This window comes from Arachis hypogaea, chromosome 18, assembly GCF_003086295.3.
Source record: "Arachis hypogaea cultivar Tifrunner chromosome 18, arahy.Tifrunner.gnm2.J5K5, whole genome shotgun sequence".
Classification (NCBI taxonomy): domain Eukaryota; kingdom Viridiplantae; phylum Streptophyta; class Magnoliopsida; order Fabales; family Fabaceae; genus Arachis; species Arachis hypogaea.
This window is the reverse complement of record NC_092053.1, coordinates 5697671-5720104: the sequence shown is the minus strand read 5'-3', so window position 1 is coordinate 5720104 and position 22434 is coordinate 5697671. Positions and strand designations below refer to the sequence as shown.

The 22434-nt window shown below is 29.6% G+C and overlaps 1 protein-coding gene across 1 annotated transcript; it reads right to left on the bottom strand.

Annotated features, from left to right (window-relative positions):
* Positions 1 to 15180: 15180 nt before the first annotated feature.
* LOC112773216 (DNA glycosylase/AP lyase ROS1-like) lies at positions 15181 to 22199 on the bottom strand. The gene is made up of 19 exons (XM_025818280.3): positions 21825 to 22199; positions 19517 to 20524; positions 19148 to 19238; positions 18503 to 18713; positions 18213 to 18425; positions 18026 to 18105; positions 17861 to 17945; positions 17693 to 17784; positions 17541 to 17609; positions 17423 to 17459; positions 17261 to 17343; positions 16763 to 17182; positions 16393 to 16429; positions 16244 to 16301; positions 16095 to 16174; positions 15950 to 16015; positions 15737 to 15851; positions 15544 to 15582; positions 15181 to 15473 (listed from the first exon to the last, which is right to left on the bottom strand). Exons 1-19 carry the CDS (start codon positions 22060 to 22062, stop codon positions 15310 to 15312), a joined length of 3186 nt encoding a protein of 1061 aa, XP_025674065.1. The 5' UTR covers positions 22063 to 22199; the 3' UTR covers positions 15181 to 15309.
* Between the last annotated feature and the right edge of the window lie 235 nt (positions 22200 to 22434).

Sequence of the window (22434 nt, the reverse complement as noted above, 5' to 3'; positions counted from 1 at the left end):
TAGAAATTATACATTGCAAGAGGGTAGGGGTGTAAGGTACAAGAAAAATGATACTACTAGATGTAGGGTGGTATGCAAGAATGAAGATTGTCCCTGGATGGTGTTTTGTTCTTATAGCAAACCGAATGGATGTTGGCAGATTAAGACCTTTAATGATGATCATACATGTGAGAGAACTTTCAAGAATAGATGTGCAACTAGGTCTTGGGTAACTGACATACTTGTTAAGAAGGTTAGGAAGCTCCCAGCTTTTAGACACTGTGAGGTGTTTAATTACTTTAAAGCAAAAACTGGAATACAACTGTCTAGGACTACAATTACAAGAGCTTTGGGTGATGCAAGGAAAATAGTGAGGGGTGATGAAGCTGCTGAGTATGCTAAACTCAGAGATTATGCGGAGGAGCTGTTGAGGTCTAATCCGGGCTCAACTGTCAAGTTAGGTGTTAGTCCAATGCCTAACGGAGAAGGTGTCTTCGAAAGGTTTTATGTGTGTTTGCATGGATACAAAAAAGGTTTTGTGGGTGGCTGCAGACCCTTGGTAGGACTTGATGGGGCTTTTTTGAAGACCTATTATGGAGGATGGCTGCTGTGCGCCATGGGTCAGGATGCGAACAATCATGTGTATCCAATTGCATGGGCAATTGTTCATATTGAGAACAAAGACAACTGGAAGTGGTTCTTGGAGCTCTTGCAGGAAGACATTGGAGATCAGACAGAGCATGGTTGGTGCTTCATCTCTGATATGCAGAAGGTAACCTAACCTATATGCTTTAATTAGATGCACGATAAATTATTTTAAGGACCATTTTGGATTAATGAACCAAATTTGAAGGACTATTTTGGAGAATTGCAGAATTTAAGAATTTAAGAATTTAAGAATTTCAATATATAGTAACCTATATACTATTGTTATGGCAATTGCAGAATTTAAGAATCCTTAAGCGCATAAGTTCAAAATAGAACCTGTTTTTCAATTTATTATTATATATCTGGTAAAAATCAAGAATCTGTTATTTGCTCAGGTTTTTAGGTGACTACTTTGTTATCTTGTAGGGTTTAATCCCAGCATTGCGTGAAGTTATGCCAGGTGCGCATCACCGCTTCTGTGCATGGCACCTTTGGCAAAACTTTCAGAAACAATGGAAGGACTCACACTTGAAGAGTTTGCTTTGGAAGTGTGTTAGAGCCATGACTGTCCAGGAATTCAACGGACATATGCAGTCTATAAAGAGGGTGAATGAGAAGGCGTGGGCATATTTAGACAAGTTTCCTAGGCAGGCATGGACCAGGGCTCACTACAAGGACTTTCCAAAGGTTGACAATGTCTGCAACAACATGTGTGAGGTGTTCAACGCTGCCACCAAACCATACATATGTAAGCCCGTCTTGACTTTACTAGAGGACGTTAGGAGGTATGCCATGACTAGTATGGCAAGGAACAAACTGAAACTCTCTAGCCATATGGGATACTTACCTCCGATTCAACAAAGTAGACTTGCAAAGGAAAGGCATTACAGCAGGTACTATACACCAATGTGGTCTGGAAATGCGGCTGAAGTGATGTTTGAAGTGCATGGTGAACCACATAATGTGGTGGTTGATTTGGGAAACCAAACATGTAGCTGCAGGTCTTGGCAGTTATCGGGTAAGTACTATTTTGTTTGATTGTTTTTATTTTTTTGTGTAATTGCACCGTAGTATACCTATCAAGACACTTAGTTACTCAAATTTTTTATGTGGTAGGGTTACCTTGTCGTCATGCAATAGCTGCGATTTCAGTCATGAATGGTAGACCTGAGAATTATGTCCATGCATGGCTAACAATGGGCTCATACAACAAGACTTATGAGTACCATATCAACCCGGTAAGAGGCCAACAGTTGTGGGAAACATCAGAATACCTCCATTGCTTACCTCCTGTAAGGAGCAAACCCCGTGGCAGGCCATCACATTATGCAAGAAAAAAAGATCAACATGAGGCACCTGTTCGGGGGAGCCAAGAGCGCACAGCAACAAAATTGAAGAGAAAATATGGCAAATTCACATGCGGGACATGTGGGGATGTTGGTCACACAACAAGGAGTTGTAGAATATCAAAGAAACAAAAGGCTGATGAGCTAGCTGCTGCTGCAAAGGCTGCTGAAGATGCTGCAGATAAGGGTGACACTGGTTCTAAAGGTAACAAAGGTGAGGTTGTTACTGAAGAATGTGAGGTTGGGGCTGAAGGAGGACAAATTGATACTCAAACAGAAGTTGCTGCTGAAGGGGGTCTAGGAGATGAACAAGAACATGCAACTAAGGTATTGTTGTTATTGATATTGTTGCTATTGATAAATCTGGAAACAAACAAATCCATATAATGACACTTGTATTGTTGTTGTTGATATCATAGGCTGTAAAGACTACAAAGACTGCAAAGAAAGGCCATCTGAGAACTAAATGTGAGAGACGCATAGACAAACTCCCTGTCAAGAGGACAACTTCATCCACTGCTGCTACTGCTGCGGCTGCTCCACATCCGACTGAGATTTCAAGAGAGACTATTCAGGGAGCTAGTGCAGCAACCTCTGAAAAACTTGCCTCCTTCTTGAAATTTGTTCCAAATCCAGGATTCAACCCACCAAGGAAAACTGTCTAACCAGCACAAAGTGTGGTGGCTTTTTGAGTTCATGTTGTTGTAGCTGAATGTTATGCTTAAAGAATTCTACCTTTTTTTAATGTAACCTATCAAACTTGTATGTATGGCCTTTGAATGTTGTTATGGCCTATGATGCTTTGGGTTGTGATACTATGTTATGCACAATGTGCTTTAGTACAAACAACACTTGTTCCATGTTCCGGTATTAGTTATCTTAAATTAATGAAGTTTTTGGTTTAGTTCATGTTGTGATTTATCTCTTTCTGGTTTAGTTGAACACAATTTTTAGCAGAATAAGTGCAGCATCAAGAGTTGAACTCATGTCAAATTAGTGTTTCATTTCATTTCATTCCATCTTCATCAAGACATTACATACCACTTAAGAAATTTAAAATTTCATAACATTATCATCATTTGTTGAATATAAACCCCAACAAACTAAAACCTAAACACACACCAAAAGTAACAACAAAAGCCAGCAGCATCATTGTCATCATCTTCACGGTCTTAACATCACTCTCCAAGCTTGTCATCCTCCAACTTAACTCATGCAAAACTTCTAGTGGAATGGGTGCTGCAGAAACTTGATCTTCACATCCATCAGCCCAGCGAAAAAAATTACAGTGAATTCCATACTGCAAAGTAAAAAATGCAGGTGAATCCAAACTCAAACTCAAACCATCTTAACATTTTCTTCACAGCCATAACCTTACCTCATAGTTCGGACAACCATAAAATGGTCTACCAGGATTTTCTGCAGTTGTTGAGTGCTTCATCACCGTTCGAAGCCCGCAATAACAGAAAACACCGTTCTTACCTCCCCTATTTCGCATTCCTTTGTTGCCATAAGGTCTGCCTGCAGCGTTGTTCCTACTTGAGCTACTTTGGCTTTTCTCGCCACCACCCATCATCACTCACACAGACAAGAAATCAATTTGGGTTTTACGGCGAAGAAGAGAGGTTGAACAGAAGAGAAGGAGAGTCAGAGAAGAGAAGGAGAATCGAAGAAGACAAGAAAATTAGGGTTTTATAGTTGCAATGGACTAATTTGGGTAATATTAGGCAATTCCAGATACCAATTTGAAACAAATTCAACCTTGGCACACATCAGCATCCAGCTGGAATGCCCACATGGCAGTTAACGTTCCACATCAGCAACGTTAAGACGGCAATTCTGGCAGAGACTAACGGGAATGCACGTTTCTCAATTTTAGGGATTTATTTGGTCATTTAGAAAAATAAAGGACTGAATTGAATACCGATTTGAATTTCAGGGACCATTTTGGGCATTTACTCCATAATTATACTAATTTAAGAAAATATCTTTGTTATCTATCTATTCTATCTATCTATCTATTCTATCTATCTATTATCTATTATATTATATAAAAATCGAGTTTTTGCACTTAATGATGGAATTAATGTGGCATGCTCTTGAGGTGTTTCCTGATTTATTTCATTTAATTCGTTAAAGCAGATCAATTATAATTAATTAATTATATCAATTAATTAATTTAGTTAATTATATTAATTATTTGATTTGATTGGAATAAATATCAAATTATTTAATAAATAATAAATATGATAATGAAATATATGAATTAATTTGATTAGTTTATTTTTTTTAATACAATCTATTTATACAAGATCAAATATTTTTTACTCATTCGCTCTCTTTTCTCTCTCTCTTCCTCCCTCCCTCCCACACTCTCTCTCTCTCTCTCGTGTTTAAGGTACAATTTTTGTAATTTATTTATTTTTTGTTTCTTTTATCTTTATTTATACATTTTATTTTTTTTATATTTTGTTTAAATTTTTTGTTTATTTTAATTGCTTATTATTAGGCACATACTTTTTTTTTTTCTTTTAGCTTCTGATTAACAAAAAATATGTGTCATCTTTACGTTGTTTTTAAATAATCTTACTATAATTTTATATATTGTCTTTTTTTTGTGATTCACAATTAATATATACATTGTTCATTGATTTCTCTGTATTGATGCTCTTTTTATTTGAAATTTCGTAACAATTTAAAGTGTATGTTGTGACCCATTTGATATTCGTTAATTTGGTGTATCTTTTTAGATGCTTTATGTTATAATGTGTTTAAGGAGTTGACTTAAAATTATAATATGATATATAAATATATAATATGATTTATAGTATGCTAAAATATTAGGACATTATCATATAGATATTTTTTTTTATTTGGTCATTAGATTCAACTATATAGGATCTTGAAAATTATGCAATTATGTGATTAGTTATTTTTTCATATAATTATTGTATTGATCATTTATATTAGTGAGACTATTTTTATTATTAATATTTATAAATATGCTATTATTTATATAATTGATTGAATCATCTTATTTATTTAAATTTAATTCTATTGAATTAATTATTCAAGGTGCCATGCTATTTTTATTTTAAAATAATTTTTAAATATTATTTAACAAATCTAGTAACATAATAACAATTAAAAAAGACAGAACAAAAAAAATTTTAATGTGAAAATAGGATAAAAAGATTAAATTTATTTAATAAATTTTTTTAGGATATATATGTTTTTTTATAGATAATTATTGTAAGACATGAAAAATTATTAAATTCTAACAATAATTATTAAGGATAAATAATTTTTATAATTAAAAATAATGTCAATTTAAATGATATACAAATAAATCATGCCAAACATAACAACTTAAAAGGGTTACTTTTGAAAGAATATAGTTTATGATATTTAATTTTTTACTATTTAAAAAAAAGCATAATTACTTAACGATATTTATTTTTTAAATTCACTATATATGCAATTTTATTCTTTTTTTTTGACAAAATTTCACTCATATGATAATTCTTCTAATGGTGTAAATGCGAATAATTATATTTTTACTTTTTGATATAATTGATATATTATTAATAATGAATCGTAATTAACCCCTCATATTTTTAATCAAAGTATTTTGACGATAGTTTATATTTATAGATATTAATGGATGATTATTTCTTTAAAAATAAAATATATTATGATTTTAGGTTATTTTATAATTAACAATAATACTTAATTATTTCTTTAAAAATAAATTGCATTATGATTTTATGTTATTTCACAATAATAATTAATGTTTATAATATTGAATTATTCTAAATTTTTTTATTTTCTATCATTAGTTAATCCCAAATTAAAAACATTATGTTGATGAATTGTTGAATAGTCTAAGTATAACCAAGTTAATTTAGTTTATTTATTTATTAATATAATTGATTGAAAGCATAAGTGATAAATAAGACAAGCAAATAATCAAAAAAATAAAATATTAGTAATTACTTAAAATAGATAACATAATAAGTTATAGGGTATTACTTTATTTAAATTATTAATAATTAAAAGAATAAAAGGTCAGTAATTATTTTTAAAATAGACATTAAATTTAGTTTTATGGTACTAATTTATTTGAGTTGTTAATAAAATTTTATAATTTTTAGATTTATATCTGCTCAATTTATGTATTTTATTTTATTCTACTTTTAAAAAAATGAGACATGTATTTTTAATTATTTATTTAGATAGTATAGTGAAATGAGTTATATTAATTATAATTAATTATCGATAATTGATATCAATTAATTGATTGTATTAATTTATAAGATGAATAACATAAATAAATATTGTAAAATTAATTATAATAAATTAATAATTAATAAATAAAAAACTAAAAGAGACTTTTTTTATTGCATTTTAATGGCTATACGTTTTTATAATTTCACTTTTTCTTTATCTCTTCCTTTCACATTTATTTCTTTTAATTTATTGAACTAAATCAATTATACTAATTATTTGTATTAACTAATTAAGTACTTTTTAATGGGTTATTATAGCTATGCCTTTAGACCATAGGTTAAAAATATTATAAAAAATATTTTATAAAAGTTGTTAAAAAATAAATATTTTTAAAATATGTCTTTAAGACATAATTAACTAAATTATTTTTTAATATAATGTGTTTGATTCATTCAATTGTATTAATTATATCTAATCAATTATGTAATTTGATTTTATTAGGATAAATATTTTATCATTTAATATTTTATTTGATTCATTAAATTACATTAATCATAACTTCAAATATTTAATTTAATTAGAGTAAATATTAAATTATTTTAAATTTTGTTTGATTAATTAAACCAAATTAATTATAACTAATTTATTATTTAATTTGGTCTAGATAAATATTAAATTATTTAATATAAAATATATAAAACAATGAAATAAATGAACTCAATTAATTCAATTTATTATCTCATTATTTTATATATCCTTTTTTTCTCTCTCTATTTTGTACTTCAGGTAAAGTATTTGTAATTTTTTATTTTTGTTTTTTTATCTTAATTTTGCTAATATTTTCTATGATTTTGTTTTATATTAATTATTTTTTTATTTATTTTGATTAATAATTTTTAAGGTTATTATTATTTTATTTAAAGATAATTTAAATTTTTTGTAATATTTTTATAAAAGTTGATTAATAGGTTCTTTTTTAAAATATTGTTTTTGAATTTTTTTTAATAAGATCATATTTTAATTTTTCTTTTTCATCATTTGTATTAATTAATTATATTAATCTTCTATTGCAATACATTTTTTATCTACTCCTCACATTATCTTTTCTATCTTTTTTTACTTTTTTTTAATTACTTTTTTTTACTATTATTTTAATTGTTTATTTTACTTTTACTTCTCATATATAGATTTATTATAATTCATCAAGGTTCTTTTTTAATTTAAGTGATTTTTTAGGTTATATTTTATCATTGATGCTTTTATTTTGTTTAGTGTATTTTTTTAATCTGTGTTTAATATAATATAATAATCTGTAAATATCTATTCAATTATATAAAAATTAAATTTCTGCACTTAATGATAAAACTGTCGTGGCATGTTTCTGATGGTATTTTTTGATTTGTTTCTTTTAACTCATTAAATTCAATTTATTATAATAAATTAATTATATCAACTAATTGATTTAGTTAATTATTTAAATATCATATAATTTATTATAATTTCTATCAATCAATTAATTGTAATTCAAATTGAATGATTATTTTGTTACAAAATTATTATTTCTTAATCTATTCATGGGAAATACATATATTAATTATAATCACAAATTAAGCTATTTTACATTAAATAACTTATATAATGCCCATCTCATTTATTATCATAAATGCTGAATTAAATAAGTCATTATTACTTTTAATTTAAAATTAGATGAGAATAAAACCAGAGATACTATTTTATTTGGTCTTTCGGGTTTACTGGGTGTCACACTCAAATATAAATAGAGACTTTCAGATTTTGGTCTTCAACACATCAAAGCCACATCCGTAACTCTTTTTCCATAAAAGGAATTGCAATTCAACTCTATTAGGGATACAGAAGGTTTTCAAAAAATAAGAAAATGGTCTGAATTTACACGAATTCTCTAAATGTTCGAGTTTATGATGTTGTTTTAGTTGGTTGTCGTTACGAGAATGACTCTAATCTATACGTGTCTAAGGACTAGATTAGATTAAATATTATTTAAGTAATTTATTTCTAATATTGATATTTGATTAAATTAGTTTTAGAGAAATTTAAATTGTTGACTCAATTTATATATTACGACTATTCTTTTTGAATATATTATTTTTACATTTTTTAATATAAAATTTCTTTTTTTTCTTCTGATTTTTAAGTTTATTTTCTTTCTTGGATATATGTATCACTTTTTTTTATTTTATATTTCAGATTAGTAATGTAATTATTAAGAAAAATATATTTAAAAAAAGAAAAAAAATATTAAAACATCACTATTTAAAAAAAAAAAGAAAGATACATGAAAAAAAGAAAAATGAAAAATTAAAACATCACTATTAGAAAAAAAATGTTAATATGTGTATGAATAGAGCTAAAATTGAGGAATATATATGGATATAAAAAATAAATAATAAAAAAATTATTGCACGATTGTAGAATAAAAAGACATATATAAAACAAAATAATTATAACAAAAAATAATTAATATATGTAATTTAAATATTTTTAATAACCGGTAACATAGAGTTTAATAAAATATAATTCATATATTTTTTTATTTATGTATATGTATAGAATTATTTATGTATATGTATATATATTAAAAAAAACTACCGTAATATATATATATATATAACAAAATTAATATATAAGATTATGAAAAGTTCCATCCAAATTTGATAAGAACAAGACGACTTACATAAAAATAGTTCTCATGAATAATAAGGTAAGTTGATTATTTTTTATGATTCTTTCAAGTGATGCTAGGTCCATTTTATAAATATTTTTGGTTTATATTTTAAGTTTATTTGGTAAGTAAACCCTTGCACGAATCAAAGACAGTGTGATTTTATAGATTTATAAGTGCTAATATATTTAATTTGTTTTATAGTATGATAATAGCCAATATATTTGTTGGTAGATTTAACTATTACTATATTATTTATGATCACATTCAATATATATGTCTGATTTATTAAAAAAAATAAATTATTAAAATCGATTAATAACTACTTTAGAGTTAATCCAATTAAAACTGGATTAAAAAAAACAAACAATACATAACATGTTACTTTTTTATTAATACAATTATTATAATTTAAAATAATTTTAAAAAAAATCATTTAAAATTATAATTTCAATCTTATCACGTCTTACTATTACATTTGTATTACTTCAAAAGAGGGATACAAAAACCCATGCATACAGAGGGATTGGTTTTACACGCGGCCCAATAAGCAAGTGGCCCAAAAAATTGTAATAGTAAAGGTTTTATGAAGGTTAGGTAAAAAAAAAAAGGAGAAAAAGACAAATAGGTTCTTGACTTTTTAAATTTTTGACAAATACATTTCTTACAAAATTTAAATACAAAAAAGTTCCTGACTTTAACAAACTAAGGACAATTTAATCCTTCCGTCTATTTTCCTCTCATACGCAAAACGGAACTGGCTGACGTGGTGAAAACGGTGTCCAGGTGTCTGTTATGGTGCCACGCTGAAAGAGGAATAAAGTTCTAAGGACAAATAGGTCCTTACTGATGAAAACGACGTCGTTATCATAAGGTAGCCCATTCTTATTAAAAATCCTTTGGCAACACAGAAATTACCATATACTGCCCTAACCCCTTCATCAAGCCAGAGCTTCCTTCCCTCTGAAACGAAACTGAAGTGTCATCGAAGAAGGTGGAGTAGGAGAGACTTAGTTCGTATGCTGAAGAAGTTCAATCATCAATCAACGTAAGCAAGTCCACAACGTTTATGATCACATTCACATTAGGGTTCCATTTAGTGTATAGTGTGATGCATGCAAATGCATTCTGCTATGGTTGCTTTGTGTTTCAATCTATTTGAAAAAAGTTTATGTGTCTTCATTTTAAAGTTTCTTAGGGTTCTATGCATTGTGGGTTGATTTTGTTTTTGTTTGAAAATTACAGATGACTGATAGATATGTAATTTCTATTTTTTACCATGGAGGAAAGTTTGTGAGAAATGGTGATGGGGGACTTGTTTATGTGAATGAAAAAGTAGAAAAATTTTCAGAGACGGACATAGATTTTATCAACTTTGGTGATTTGGTGAAGTTGTATGAGGGTTTAGGATATCCTGGCTACAAGGCAATATACTGGTTTGATAGTACGGCCAGTGATATAGAATCTGGGTTTCATCGTTTAACAGAGGATAATGGGATTCGTGAATTGTGTGACGATTTGATTAGGAATGAAGAAAAAGATGAGTTCCATGTTTACTTTGATCATGTTGTCAATGAACCTGAGTATGTAGAAGAAGCAGGAGGCGGGAATGCAGGAACTGAGAATGTTGAGTGCATAGAACTAGATGACATATGTGATAATCTGATGACATCGTCCTCTGATGACGGCTACGAGAGCACGGAGGATGAACCTTACAAGCCTCCACCTCCGGGGTATAGTGATGACAGTGATGATGAGAATAGCAGTGGAGAAGAGAAACGTACTAAAAAGAAGAGAAGTATGACTTACAAGGGAAAAAAATGGTTGTACCAAAGAGAAAAATGAAAGAGAAGAAGAATGATCCACTAAAGAGGCAGGATGCACCAAGGAAGAATAGATCGAATATTGGTGGAAAAAGACCCAATGTACAACCAGGTGTTGGGCCCAGTGTAGACCAACGAGCTGGGCCTTCTTTGAAAACTGGTGGGCCTAGTAATGGGCCTGACCAACACTCAAGCTGCACTGATTCAGAGTATGACTATGAATACTATTCAGAGGATTTGCATACCCCTGTTTTCTCTGATGAAGAAGCTGAGAAACAACACTGGCCCGAGTTCAATGATGAGTATGGATTTGGAGAAGGCCACTTTGAAGTAGGCACTAAGTTTACAACTCTTGATGATTTTAAAGAAGTGGTGAATGACTTGTTCATATCTGATGGTAGGCAGCTTCAGTGGATTAAAAATGATAAAGAAAGGGTTCGAGTGAGCTGCAAAGGAGAAGAATGTCCATGGGTTGTACATGTATCCTACAATAATTCTCTTAGGTGCTTTCAGGTTAAAACTTTTAAATCTGAGCATACATGTGCAAGGGACATGGGCAGTAATGCTGCTGATCAACACTGGCTGAGCAACAAAATTGAAAAAAGGTTAGCTATCCATCTTTAGATGACTAAGAAGGAGGCTAGTGATTTTTCTGAAAGATGAGTTTGGGATACATCCTCATGATAAGATGGTTTACAGGGCACTAAAGGAGGCAAGAGACAGAATTGTCGGAAGTGAGAGTGAGCAATATGGAAAGCTGAGGGATTATCTATTTGAACTCTTACGCAGCAACCCTGGATCTACTGCACTCTTAGAAGTGATACCAATTTCACAATTCCCAGCAGTGTTTGATAAGATATATATATGCCTGGATGCATGAAAAAAAGGCTTCAAGAGTGGTTGTAGACCTCTAATATATTTGGATGGATGCTTTCTTAAAGGGTACTTTGGTGGACAGTTACTTTCAGCGATTGCACGAGATGCCAATAATCATTTCTATACCATTGCTTATGCCGTTGTCGGATTAGAAACAAAGGAGTCATGGAAATGATTTTTAACTCTCTTACAAGAAGATCTTGGGAATGCAAGTGTGCACGGATGGAACTTTATGTCAGATCAACAAAAAGTTAGTAATCTATTGGTTTATGCTTATGTTCTGATATCTAGTTCATTATGCTTCTATTATGAGGTTTTTGGTTTACAAAATTATGCAGAAATTGAGGGTTGTTCTGTTTCTAACTTTTTTTTACTAAATTGCAATCTTTAAGTTTTATCACATTAGTTAACATTAGTTAGCATTAGTTAAGATTAGTTAGCATTAGTTAACATTAGTTAGCGTTAGTTAACATTAGCCAAGGTTAGTTAAATTTAGGCCAAAACATACTCATTCCAAAGCACCAGCTAAATTTAGGCCAAAGCAACTAATAAAAAGGCCACCTGCACCAACTACAACTCAGACTCAAATTGCTCCACCAACTTCAACAAGTGTGACAACAACATCGAATGGAGGAGTATCAAAGGAGACACTGGCAGCAACAAGTTGTGCCACAACAGGACTATTCAAGTTTATACCAAATCCAGGCTTCAAGAACCAGAAAAAGTGACGTGCTTGTTCTTGACTTATTTTGGAAACAAAAATTAGTTTTTTGCTGCAATAGTTGGTTGCAATACATATTGGCAAACTTTCTTTTAGCCAATTTAGTTACTTTTGAATTAGTATTTTGGAATCCGATGACTGATATACCTGCTACATTTTCTTATCCTAGACGTTATTATGTTATGGTATGACAATATTCCTATGTTATGGTTTAGGTTGAATGAATGAATTATTGTTGATTGAATGAATTATATATGGCTTGTTTCTGGCTTAGGTTCATCTCTTGAAAATAAACATTAATTTACACGCATTCTATATCTATTTCAAGCCAACAAGATATGGATAATTCAAATTTTCTTTCTTTCATTTATATTAACTAAAATAGTTAACAGATATAATTTATTACAATCCACATTTTTTTTTTCATATTTTTCATACCCTAAATAAACAAAGACCAACAACTTCAACAATCAAGTCTAGAACTATGACCCAGAAGTTACTGCTTTTCTTGTTCTCTAGGTAAATTATCCTTTGCTCTAGATCAGCCATACTGTTCTCCAATTCTATCTTTCTAAACTGTTCTTCAACATTTAAGCTCTGATTGTCACCCAATTCCTTTGTTGGCTCCATGCACCCAATTCTTCCAATATGGTCATCAACCCACAAAAGAATTTACAATATGGTTGTTTCACCTAAATCAATTCAGATAGTATGAAAATATGTTGGTAAAAAAAAAACTCTCAACTTCATCCATATACATGAAAAATTGTGAGCTTACCTCGAAGAATGGGCATCCGAAAAATAGTCTGTTTGGGTTGGTATTTGTCTTCGACATGTAAAATATCACATACATCCCGCAGAAGCATTTTGGAGCGATGCAATCTTTCTCATCCCCAGTTTGAACTGAACATGGAGCTGCATTTACAATCGAGCCTTCCTGTCGTCTGCCACTACCTCCGCGTTGTCTCTTGATTGATGAGCTTCCATCACTGGCCATCAATATAAGCAACACCACCATGAACAAATCTGAACAACTGCTGCGTATGTTACTTCAGAAAATCCAGTTTAAATCTCATTAGGGTTACCTTATGAAAACGACGTCGTTTTCATCAGTAAGGACCTATTTGTCCTTAGAACTTTATTCCTCTTTCAGCGTGGCACCATAACGGACACCTGGACACCGTTTCCACCAGTTCTGTTTTGCGTATGAAAGGAAAATAGACGGAAGGATTAAATTGTCCTCCGTTTGTTAAAGTTAGGGACTTTTTTATATTTAAATTTTATCAGAAATGTATTTGTTCAAAAATTTAAAAAGTTAGGAACTTATTTGCGTTTTTCCAAAAAAAAAAAGTTGTATCACGAGTCATAACCAACAATGGTTTTATGAAGGTTAATTGATATAGATATTAAAAACAATAGAAGATATTATAACTAGTGTAGTTGCTAGGTTTTTGGGTGGGAGTGTGTTAAAAGAAAAAAAAAAGTTATAACCCAAAAAATATATAGAAGAGAATCTCTGTATGTATATGCATTTTGTGTGTATAAATATGTTGGGTATACCAAGATGCTAAGATCATTGTCTTTTATAATTTGTATTTTTTTATGGTTTTCTATGAATAAAAATAATTATATTTCTATTATAATTTAATTATTTTATTATAATAAATTTGATTATTCTATGATTGATTATTTAATTAAAAAATATATAAATTAATATGTATCAATATATATAAATATATAATGATCATTTTAATAATTAATTTTGGTGTCACGAAATATTTTTAACCGTTTGACATTTGACACGAAGTATTTTCCAATAAGCTTAATTTTGAATAAAAAGTTAAAAACTCAATTTCACACGTCAATACTTAGTAATAGCTAGTCAAATACTTTGGAGTTTTAAAGTCTTTAGACATAAAAAAAATTTATTAAAGTCTTTACTATTTTTAGTTGTTTCAATTAAGTTATACATAAAAAAAATACGTCAATTATTTGAATTCTTTTTTAACATAAGCCCTAATTACAAATTTTTTTATATTATACAAACTCAAATACAAAGTTTTAGTATAGAGACTAGTTAACAAATTTAATATAATTAGAGAAGTTTGAATAAATTAAACCTAATAACCAGGATAAAAAAATGTTTCACGTGGTTTCAGGAAAGAGAGGAGTCTATGTGTGGTTGAGGAGCCTATGTCTGATTGTTGGAGGTAAATAGGTTAATGTAGGAGAGCTTTAACTAGATTTACTTAATGAATTTTAAATTTTTAAATTTTAAATTTAAAAAATTTAAAATTAATTATTAATAAGGTTTAATTACTCGATTGATCTCTATAATTTCGCAAAAATTTTAATTAAGTCCCTTTACTTTTTTTCCTTTTAATTGAGTCTTTGTACCAATTTTTTTTAATTGGGTCCCTACACTTTTTTTTTAATTGGGTCCCTGCATTTTTTTTCTTTTATTTAGGTTCCTATACCAATTTTTTTTTAGTTTGTTCCCTATAAAATTAAGCCAATTACTACTAAGAGGGATTTAATTGAAAAAAAAAAATAGTGCAGAGATTCAATTAAAAAGAAAAAAAAGGTATAGGAACCTAATTGAAAATTTTACGAAACTATAGGAACTAACATAGTAATTAAATCTATTAATAATTATAATTAACTGAGTTGTTCATTTTTTGGCTGGTTAGACATTTAGTTTCCTATACTTTTCCTTCTCACAATTGATGTCGAAAAAAATGAGTTGTGCATTAATAATCACTTACCTACTTATCATGTTATATATGGATGCTAGAAGAATTTAATTATAACTTATTTTTTCCTAAAAAATCTACTTTTCTATTTAAAATACACGAATAAAAATCCAAAATGCTTCATTCCTGGTGCATCAACAGTTCTCATACAATTTTATATTAAAAAGAAAAAACATGCATAAACTAGAAGTCTTAATATAAAAAATTAAAAGTAAAAAGTACACATAATTCATTATCCTTCTTTTTCTTGGGTTGTCTTGATATCAGTTTTAACTTCTTTCTCCTGGGTTGTCTTGTTACCAGTTTTAGCTTTGACAGTTGTGTTGCGGTGAAATCTATATGATAATGGCCTTGGCGCTCCTGTCTTTGCATCAATTGCTCTCACACACACATAACCTGCAAACATGCATGTTGATTTCAATAAAAGTATAGCTTCAACTTATTTATGTGTACATTGTTATCTTACCTTTCCAGAAACAATCTTTAATCTCATCAGCTGACAAACCTATTTTGATGATTGACAATAATAAAAATAAGAAAAATAATCAATTTATATTTGTTTTGAAATATATATTATTGAAAAAAAAAAGCAAATTAAAGATTCATATTTCAATTGAATAAATATATATAGCTATACATTATAATTCATATTTTGTTACCTTTCAAAATGGACGATGCTCCTGCTCCAAAATATGCAATTCTTTTCTCTAGCTGCCATAACCAAGTTCTGGGAACATCAATTGGATTTTTCATTGAATCATAGTCAGCAAAGACCTAGGTCAAAGATAAACAAGTATCAAAATCAAAATCTTATGGGATAACCTATGAGACAATATATACTAGCAAAACATGTATATGTAACCTTCACTAACCTCGTTGACTTGAAAGTAGGTTCCGTTCAATGGAAAACGGCCTCTCATTGCAGTGCGACATGGTATCTATGTCATAAATTTATGAATCAGTACATATCTCACCTATCAATGTTTTTTTGTTTTTGTTTTTGCTTTTCCTACTCACCAAAAGAGTTCCAGGCACTGTTAGAGAATCTTTTTCTTGTAAGTTATTCATGATTGATTCATCTGATCTTTCTAATTCGTCTAGTAAAAAAACATCGTTAGATAAAAAAATCTCAAAATTAAGCTTGACTATTAAGCATACATTTATACCTGCACTCCATATAACTAGACTATAAGGGCTAGGATCACCAGGTTCTAGTGGAGTACGCTGCAAATAAATAAATAGAAAAGGTCAATATTGCATATACAATATACATGTTTAGCTAACTGAGAGAAAAATAAAGAGTAAGACTATCTACCTCTGCAAGAAGTGGGTGCCCATCATTAAGTACATATCTGCATTGAAGAAACGGAAAACCAAGAAAAATAGGTTAATTAACTCAATATATTTTTTTAGAAACTTTTTCATTTTATTCTCAAATTTGCATTAACTTAGTGTGTAGTAGTTATTTCTATGCTAGTTAGTACAACGCATTCAACTTAACTAAAGTCTAAATATCTAGGTTTTACAAATAAATCACCGTGAAATTTGTAATGGCTAGGAAATTAACAACGGAGTACACTAAAAAAAAGTAAACTGATAAACAAGTGATTAACAAGTGAGTACACTAAGAAAGTAAACGTGATAAACAAGTGATTAACAACGGAATACAACAAAGGGTAACTTACACAAGGCGCTCGGTTCTTAATCGACTGGCATTTTTCATTTTTGGTGCAGGCATGCTTCCAGCATAAGGCAATGTTACTAATGACGCTGACATGTTCATATGATTCTTATCCTCCTGTGTAGAATGATTATGAGTTTTCTTACTTTGACTGCTGAGATTCATTACCAGAATCTTCTCATCATCAGGACTATGATAATCCTCTTCCTCATTGTTTGCTTCAAATTCAAGCATATATATCCTCTCAGGTTCTGGTTCTGGTGACGATGGCATCTCAATGATTGGCTCACACTCTCTGTATTCTTGGTATTTTGTTGTTGTCGAAGATTGATTCACTTTAAAAATAGGCATTGGTAAAAAGTTGTCTGTCACCATTTTGTCCTGACTTGGTTGCCTCGATGTTGTTCCAGGTAAGGATTTTGCACTGTGGATATATCAAAATGATTTAACAATAAATTAATTATTTTTTCATCTTTCACTCAAAATTTAATGCAACAAATACCTTGCAAAGGCACTTTTGAAATGCTCACAATTTGTGCTCATTGGACAAGCATCGCAATTTGGATTTTTCTTTGTGCAAAAAACCTACAAACATGTTGAAATGAATTGAATATCTCTATTAACCTGATAAAAAAACATTTGTCAAGACAATATCACTATATACCTTTCCAAAAGTTATTAGGTGATAATGCAACTGGTACCTACATATATAACATGACATATAAATAAAAAGAATGTTAACTAAATATAAAATAAAAATAAGTAAAGTCTCTGTTAATTACAAGTCCTTTGGAAGGAGATGGCACAACCGTGGCCAAAGATATTTTTGAATATTATCAAACAATGGGTACCTAGTTGAAAAGGAAAAATATATATTAGTGAATAAAATGACAGAGAAATGAAAAACTTAATATTAAAATTATTGAAAATTTACTTCTCTAAATTATGTATTTGTGTTTCTTCAGGCAAGGGTTGGAGGGGAACCCATCCTAAACGCACAGCAATTCTTCCAACATTTACGTCCACCTAAAATGAATACCATGCAATGAAATAAAATAAAAATATTCATGAAGTTAAAGAATTCGATACTTTATATACTTACAGGAAAAGCTTTGTTCTGGAGGGTTAAAAGTCGTATACACTCTACACTTTTCAGTCCTAATCCATAAATGTCCAAGAGGCATCTCCTGTGATATAAGCAAATAAAAGAGTTCATTATTAAATAAAGATAATCCAAATTAATTGAATAGACGTGTATAATCATTACTTTGCTTCCGTTGGTGGAGCATATCGCAGCCATTCTAAATCCAAATCTCCATACGAGTCATGTAATTCATTGAGTAAACTCTGAAAATACAAATAGCATAGACTCATTTAATTGATTGGGTAGGTAACACAAATTCATTTAATTGATTGAGTACTTATTGAGAGTTAATCTAACAATTATTTTGTACCTTTATTCTTTCAGCAATAACATTGTGTTGACCACGACCTGCAATAGCTTTAGCAATTTCCTTCACATCTGCACATCTCACTGCTTCCCAATCAACAGAGTCATCATGGTCACTGTGTCTTTTACTTTTACCGTACTCTTTTCTAAGTTTATCCCAACGTTCTCTAGTTTCTTTATCCACCTCTTTTAGTAACTTTACTCTTGTTTCCTCTTCCTGCATGTTCATTTTTTCCTCTTGCTAAAATTCATATCAAAAGAAAAAAAAAAATTCACTTCTACTAATATCTGTACCTTGGATTTAAAAGGCTCTTCTTTTACATTATGAGCTCCCATTTCTTCAATTTTGATATTTTCTAATTCTTCAGTAAGTTTATCTCCTGGAAAAATCGCATTGCTTTCAATGAATTGTAATCTCTCAACACGAGGTACATCCTCTATACATAAATCAGAGCTGGTTGATGATTTGATGGGAAATCTTGCAGCAAGTGACATGTAAGCAGAACTGTAAAAAGATGGATAAACATTAAATTTAAATAAATCCTACTTAAACAAAAATTATATTTTATATAACTCAACTAAAAAAATATATTGCATTGCATAATTCTAAAATAAAAGATTCTAAGTAGTGTGTAATAGAAGTTTATTTATTTATTTCTAAAGAAAAGGTAAAAGTTTTAATAATATAATTAAATAATGATAGTGAAAGAACATGTAACAATTAAAGAGCTATTTGGTTATAGTTAATCTATTTTTCCATTTTTAGGTGTATATAAGAATTGTTTTAGAAATTCAAATAATTGGATGCCAAAATATATTATCTCACCTAATCACCTTTACCGTATGTATAAAGAATAATTAATAATATTTTTTAAATGAGATGAATTACAATAATTGTATAATAAAAAAATTTGACATTATTGAATATAGTAGAATTACCTTGACAAATGATCAGATACATTTTGAGTAAGGTAAGCTCCAATTACAGAATCTAAGACAGAACCTTTCCATGGTGAGAACTCCCTACTGCCTGTGAAAATTTATAACATAGCTTCAAACACACATTTTATTTCCATAAATAAATAAATAGTCAGTGACACTTATCAAATTTATATACAACAGAAGTCTGGTTTTAACATTTTGAGATGTCAAATTAAGTAAACCCTCTTCTTATATATTTTTTTTAAAACAAGATCAACTAAACTTTTTAAATTCAAATGAAATATGCATGAAACTTAATTACTAATTGAGCTCAAACGAGATATCATGAGACTTAATAACTTTAAAGGAGAACCAATAAGATCATACCTTGCAACTCATGCATTTTAACCATGAATACTCCAACCTTACATTTATAAGCAAATCTTTCACGTTCCCATTGCTGTTGCTTCAAGTCATCACTATCTTCATGTGTTTTTCCATCCATGATTAAGTTCCACACCCTCAACGTCTCTTCATCAAGGGCAACCTCTACTCTCAGCTTCTTATTATTAGGATCATGTTCCTTATAAGGTACTAACATTCGATCACCACCCAATCCTTTTTTATATACAACTAGTTGACCATTTTTTCCTTTCGTCTTTCCACTTTTTTTCATCCTCTTCAATGATCGTATCCTCCTGATCAGAGACTTCATTTCCTTTTTGGTAGTAGTCAATCCTTCTATGGTAAACTTTTCTAGGCAACTTTTTTTCTTTCTAATGAAAATCTTTGACCTCAAACCCTTTTTGAAAGGGGTCAAGTATTTCTCTAACCTTGCTCTGATCCTTTTCATTCTTTTTCTCCTGCAAATGCTTGGAAAATTTGCACCAACTTGCCTGCTATGCATCAAACAAGAACTTGAAAATGATGCCAATTTTTGGTAAGTCTCAAGTAAGTTGTATTGAGAACCTAATGCATTCTTGCAAATTGAACTCTCAAAGTCAAAATATTCTTGATCAAACTTATTGACATTATTCCCCAAGAATGGGAGAGAGGCTCTTCCTTCATCGTTAAGTAATGGCAATAGTAATAACTTGCATGAAGGAGCTCTTTTTGATTGGTTTCTCTTCCTACTGGGAGTTGAAGGTTTTGGGGTCCTACTTGGAGTCTTTTTCTTCTTTGGGGTTTTTGGGGCTTTGGGTTGAGATTTTTTTCCTACTTTCTTAGTGTTTAGGCTTTCATCAATCAATATTCTTGGTCTATATATTTTTTTTCTAACTTTTGTATGCTGCCCATTATTATTTGACCCTTTCTTCTTGTTGTCCCCTCTTCTTTTCTTTGAAGCCGGTGGATTTAGAGTTTTCAATTCATCATGGCTGGTGTAGCCATCATCACCTACATTTGAATAAAAGCATAGACTAATTAATTGAATATACAAACTAAGTAGCTATTCACATGAAATAAAACATTATATTAAACAATTTAATTAAAATATCAAATATACCAAATTGTTTAATAGTTCTCAACTAATTATGGATAAAAAAAATAAAATTCACCATGAATGTTATATTAGTTATTGTTACAATGTCTAACAATAAATACTAAAAGCATGGACGTTTACATCTTGTACTCTTTCTTAGAATGTCTACATTCTTGAAAAATAATAATAAAACATACAAATCTTAAAATGTACTCTCTTTTTTTTTTTCTCTAACTGGTAATAAGAGTCTTTTAATTTTGTGTATTTTCAATGGATTAATTATTAATTTTAAAAATGATTGATTTAAAAAATTAATTAAAAAAATATTCTTGAAAAATATATATTAATATTCATTCATACCCACTTATTTTCATTATTGCATTTCATATAAATGTGAAATTATAAACTTAAAATTTTAAATTTCAAATCTTACATTCTTTTTTAAAAAATAATAAATTTTATTTATTGAATAAGGAGTACAAAAATAAATAGTGATTCATCAATCAATTTAATTCTTCAAAAGAAAGAATTGGAAATTAAATCTAAAAAAAGGCTGTCGTTTTAGCCATGGAACTTTTTCCTGATAACTCGGAATTTTGAATTGTAAGTACAAATAATAACAGTAGGATCTGTAAAGATTAAGAGAATAGGCAAAACAGAATAGTGACCTATCAATCAAAATAGAAAACTGAAAATTAAATCTAAAAAAAAAGACAATTCAGTCGGTTGAGTTTTTTTTTTTTTTCTGATACTTCACAATTGAATACTGACTCGTCAATCAAAAGAGACAACTAGAAATTAAATTAAAAAAAAGTTAGTCAATGGAGCTTTTTCCCGATGACTCAAAATTTTGGATTGTAAGTACAAATAACAACGTAGGATCTATCTTCTATAGAGATCAAGAGAATAGACAAAATAAAATAGTGATTCGTCAATCAATTTGACTCATCAGAAGAGAAAAGTAGAAATTAAATCTAAAAAAAGGGCAGTCAGTTAGTCAATGGTGATATTCCCCATAACTCAAAACTTTGGATCGTAAAAGACGCCATTTTTGCTGATTAACAAAAAAAAAAAAAAAACTTGCTTTATAAAGTAGTAAGCAAGCTCAATTTAAAACAAAAATACTAACTCAATTATGATAATTAAAATATTTACACGTATTAAATAATTTAAACAAACATATAACATCTTTTACCGATTAATTTGAACACTCACATTGAGAAGGTGCATTGGGGACTTGATTGTTTGCAGCAGCGGCAGATGCATCATCCTCATCTCCGATGTTTAGTATATCAAAATCCAATTTATCTGCAGAAGTAGAGTCATCATCCCTATTTGATATCCTCTGCCTATTGGGAGAAGGTTTTACCGGAGTTTCTGGTATCCATGGAAACTGTATTCCAGCCTCCATTTCCATGTTCTTCGGTTGAGGTTGATTAGTGTCTTCACTCATCACTCATTACCTCAATTAATTGGGAGATTTTGAAAAGGTTGCTTTGAAAAAGAGATACGCCCTAGAGAGAGAATGAAAATGAAATGAAGAGATAGAATCAAAATGAGAACGTTAACACTTAACAGGAATTAATGCAAATGAAAATGAAGAGAGAGAATGAAAATGAGAATGTTGACAGGAATTATATGAGAGAGATGTGGTAGTCTGTTATTGATATCTTCTTTCTTTTAAGTTGACCAGGGTTTCTCAATTTTAAATTTTTAATTGTGTATTTCCCTTAAAGACCATGAGAACAAATAAAACTATATATATGTTCTCGTTGAAAAGGACAATGACAATAATTAGATGGATAATTTTATGAACTTTTATTTT

Excerpts from the sequence above, each read along its gene's own strand:
- LOC112773216 (XM_025818280.3), bottom strand. The coding sequence starts at position 22,062 with ATGAGTGAAGACACTAATCAACCTCAACCGAAGAACATGGAAATGGAG. Across the intron at positions 18,106-18,212 it reads TTATTGCTGAAAGAATAAAG|AGTTTACTCAATGAATTACA; the intron begins GTACAAAATAAT and ends TTGTATTTTCAG. Across the intron at positions 17,610-17,692 it reads CAAATACATAATTTAGAGAA|GTACCCATTGTTTGATAATA; the intron begins GTAAATTTTCAA and ends CTTTTCAACTAG.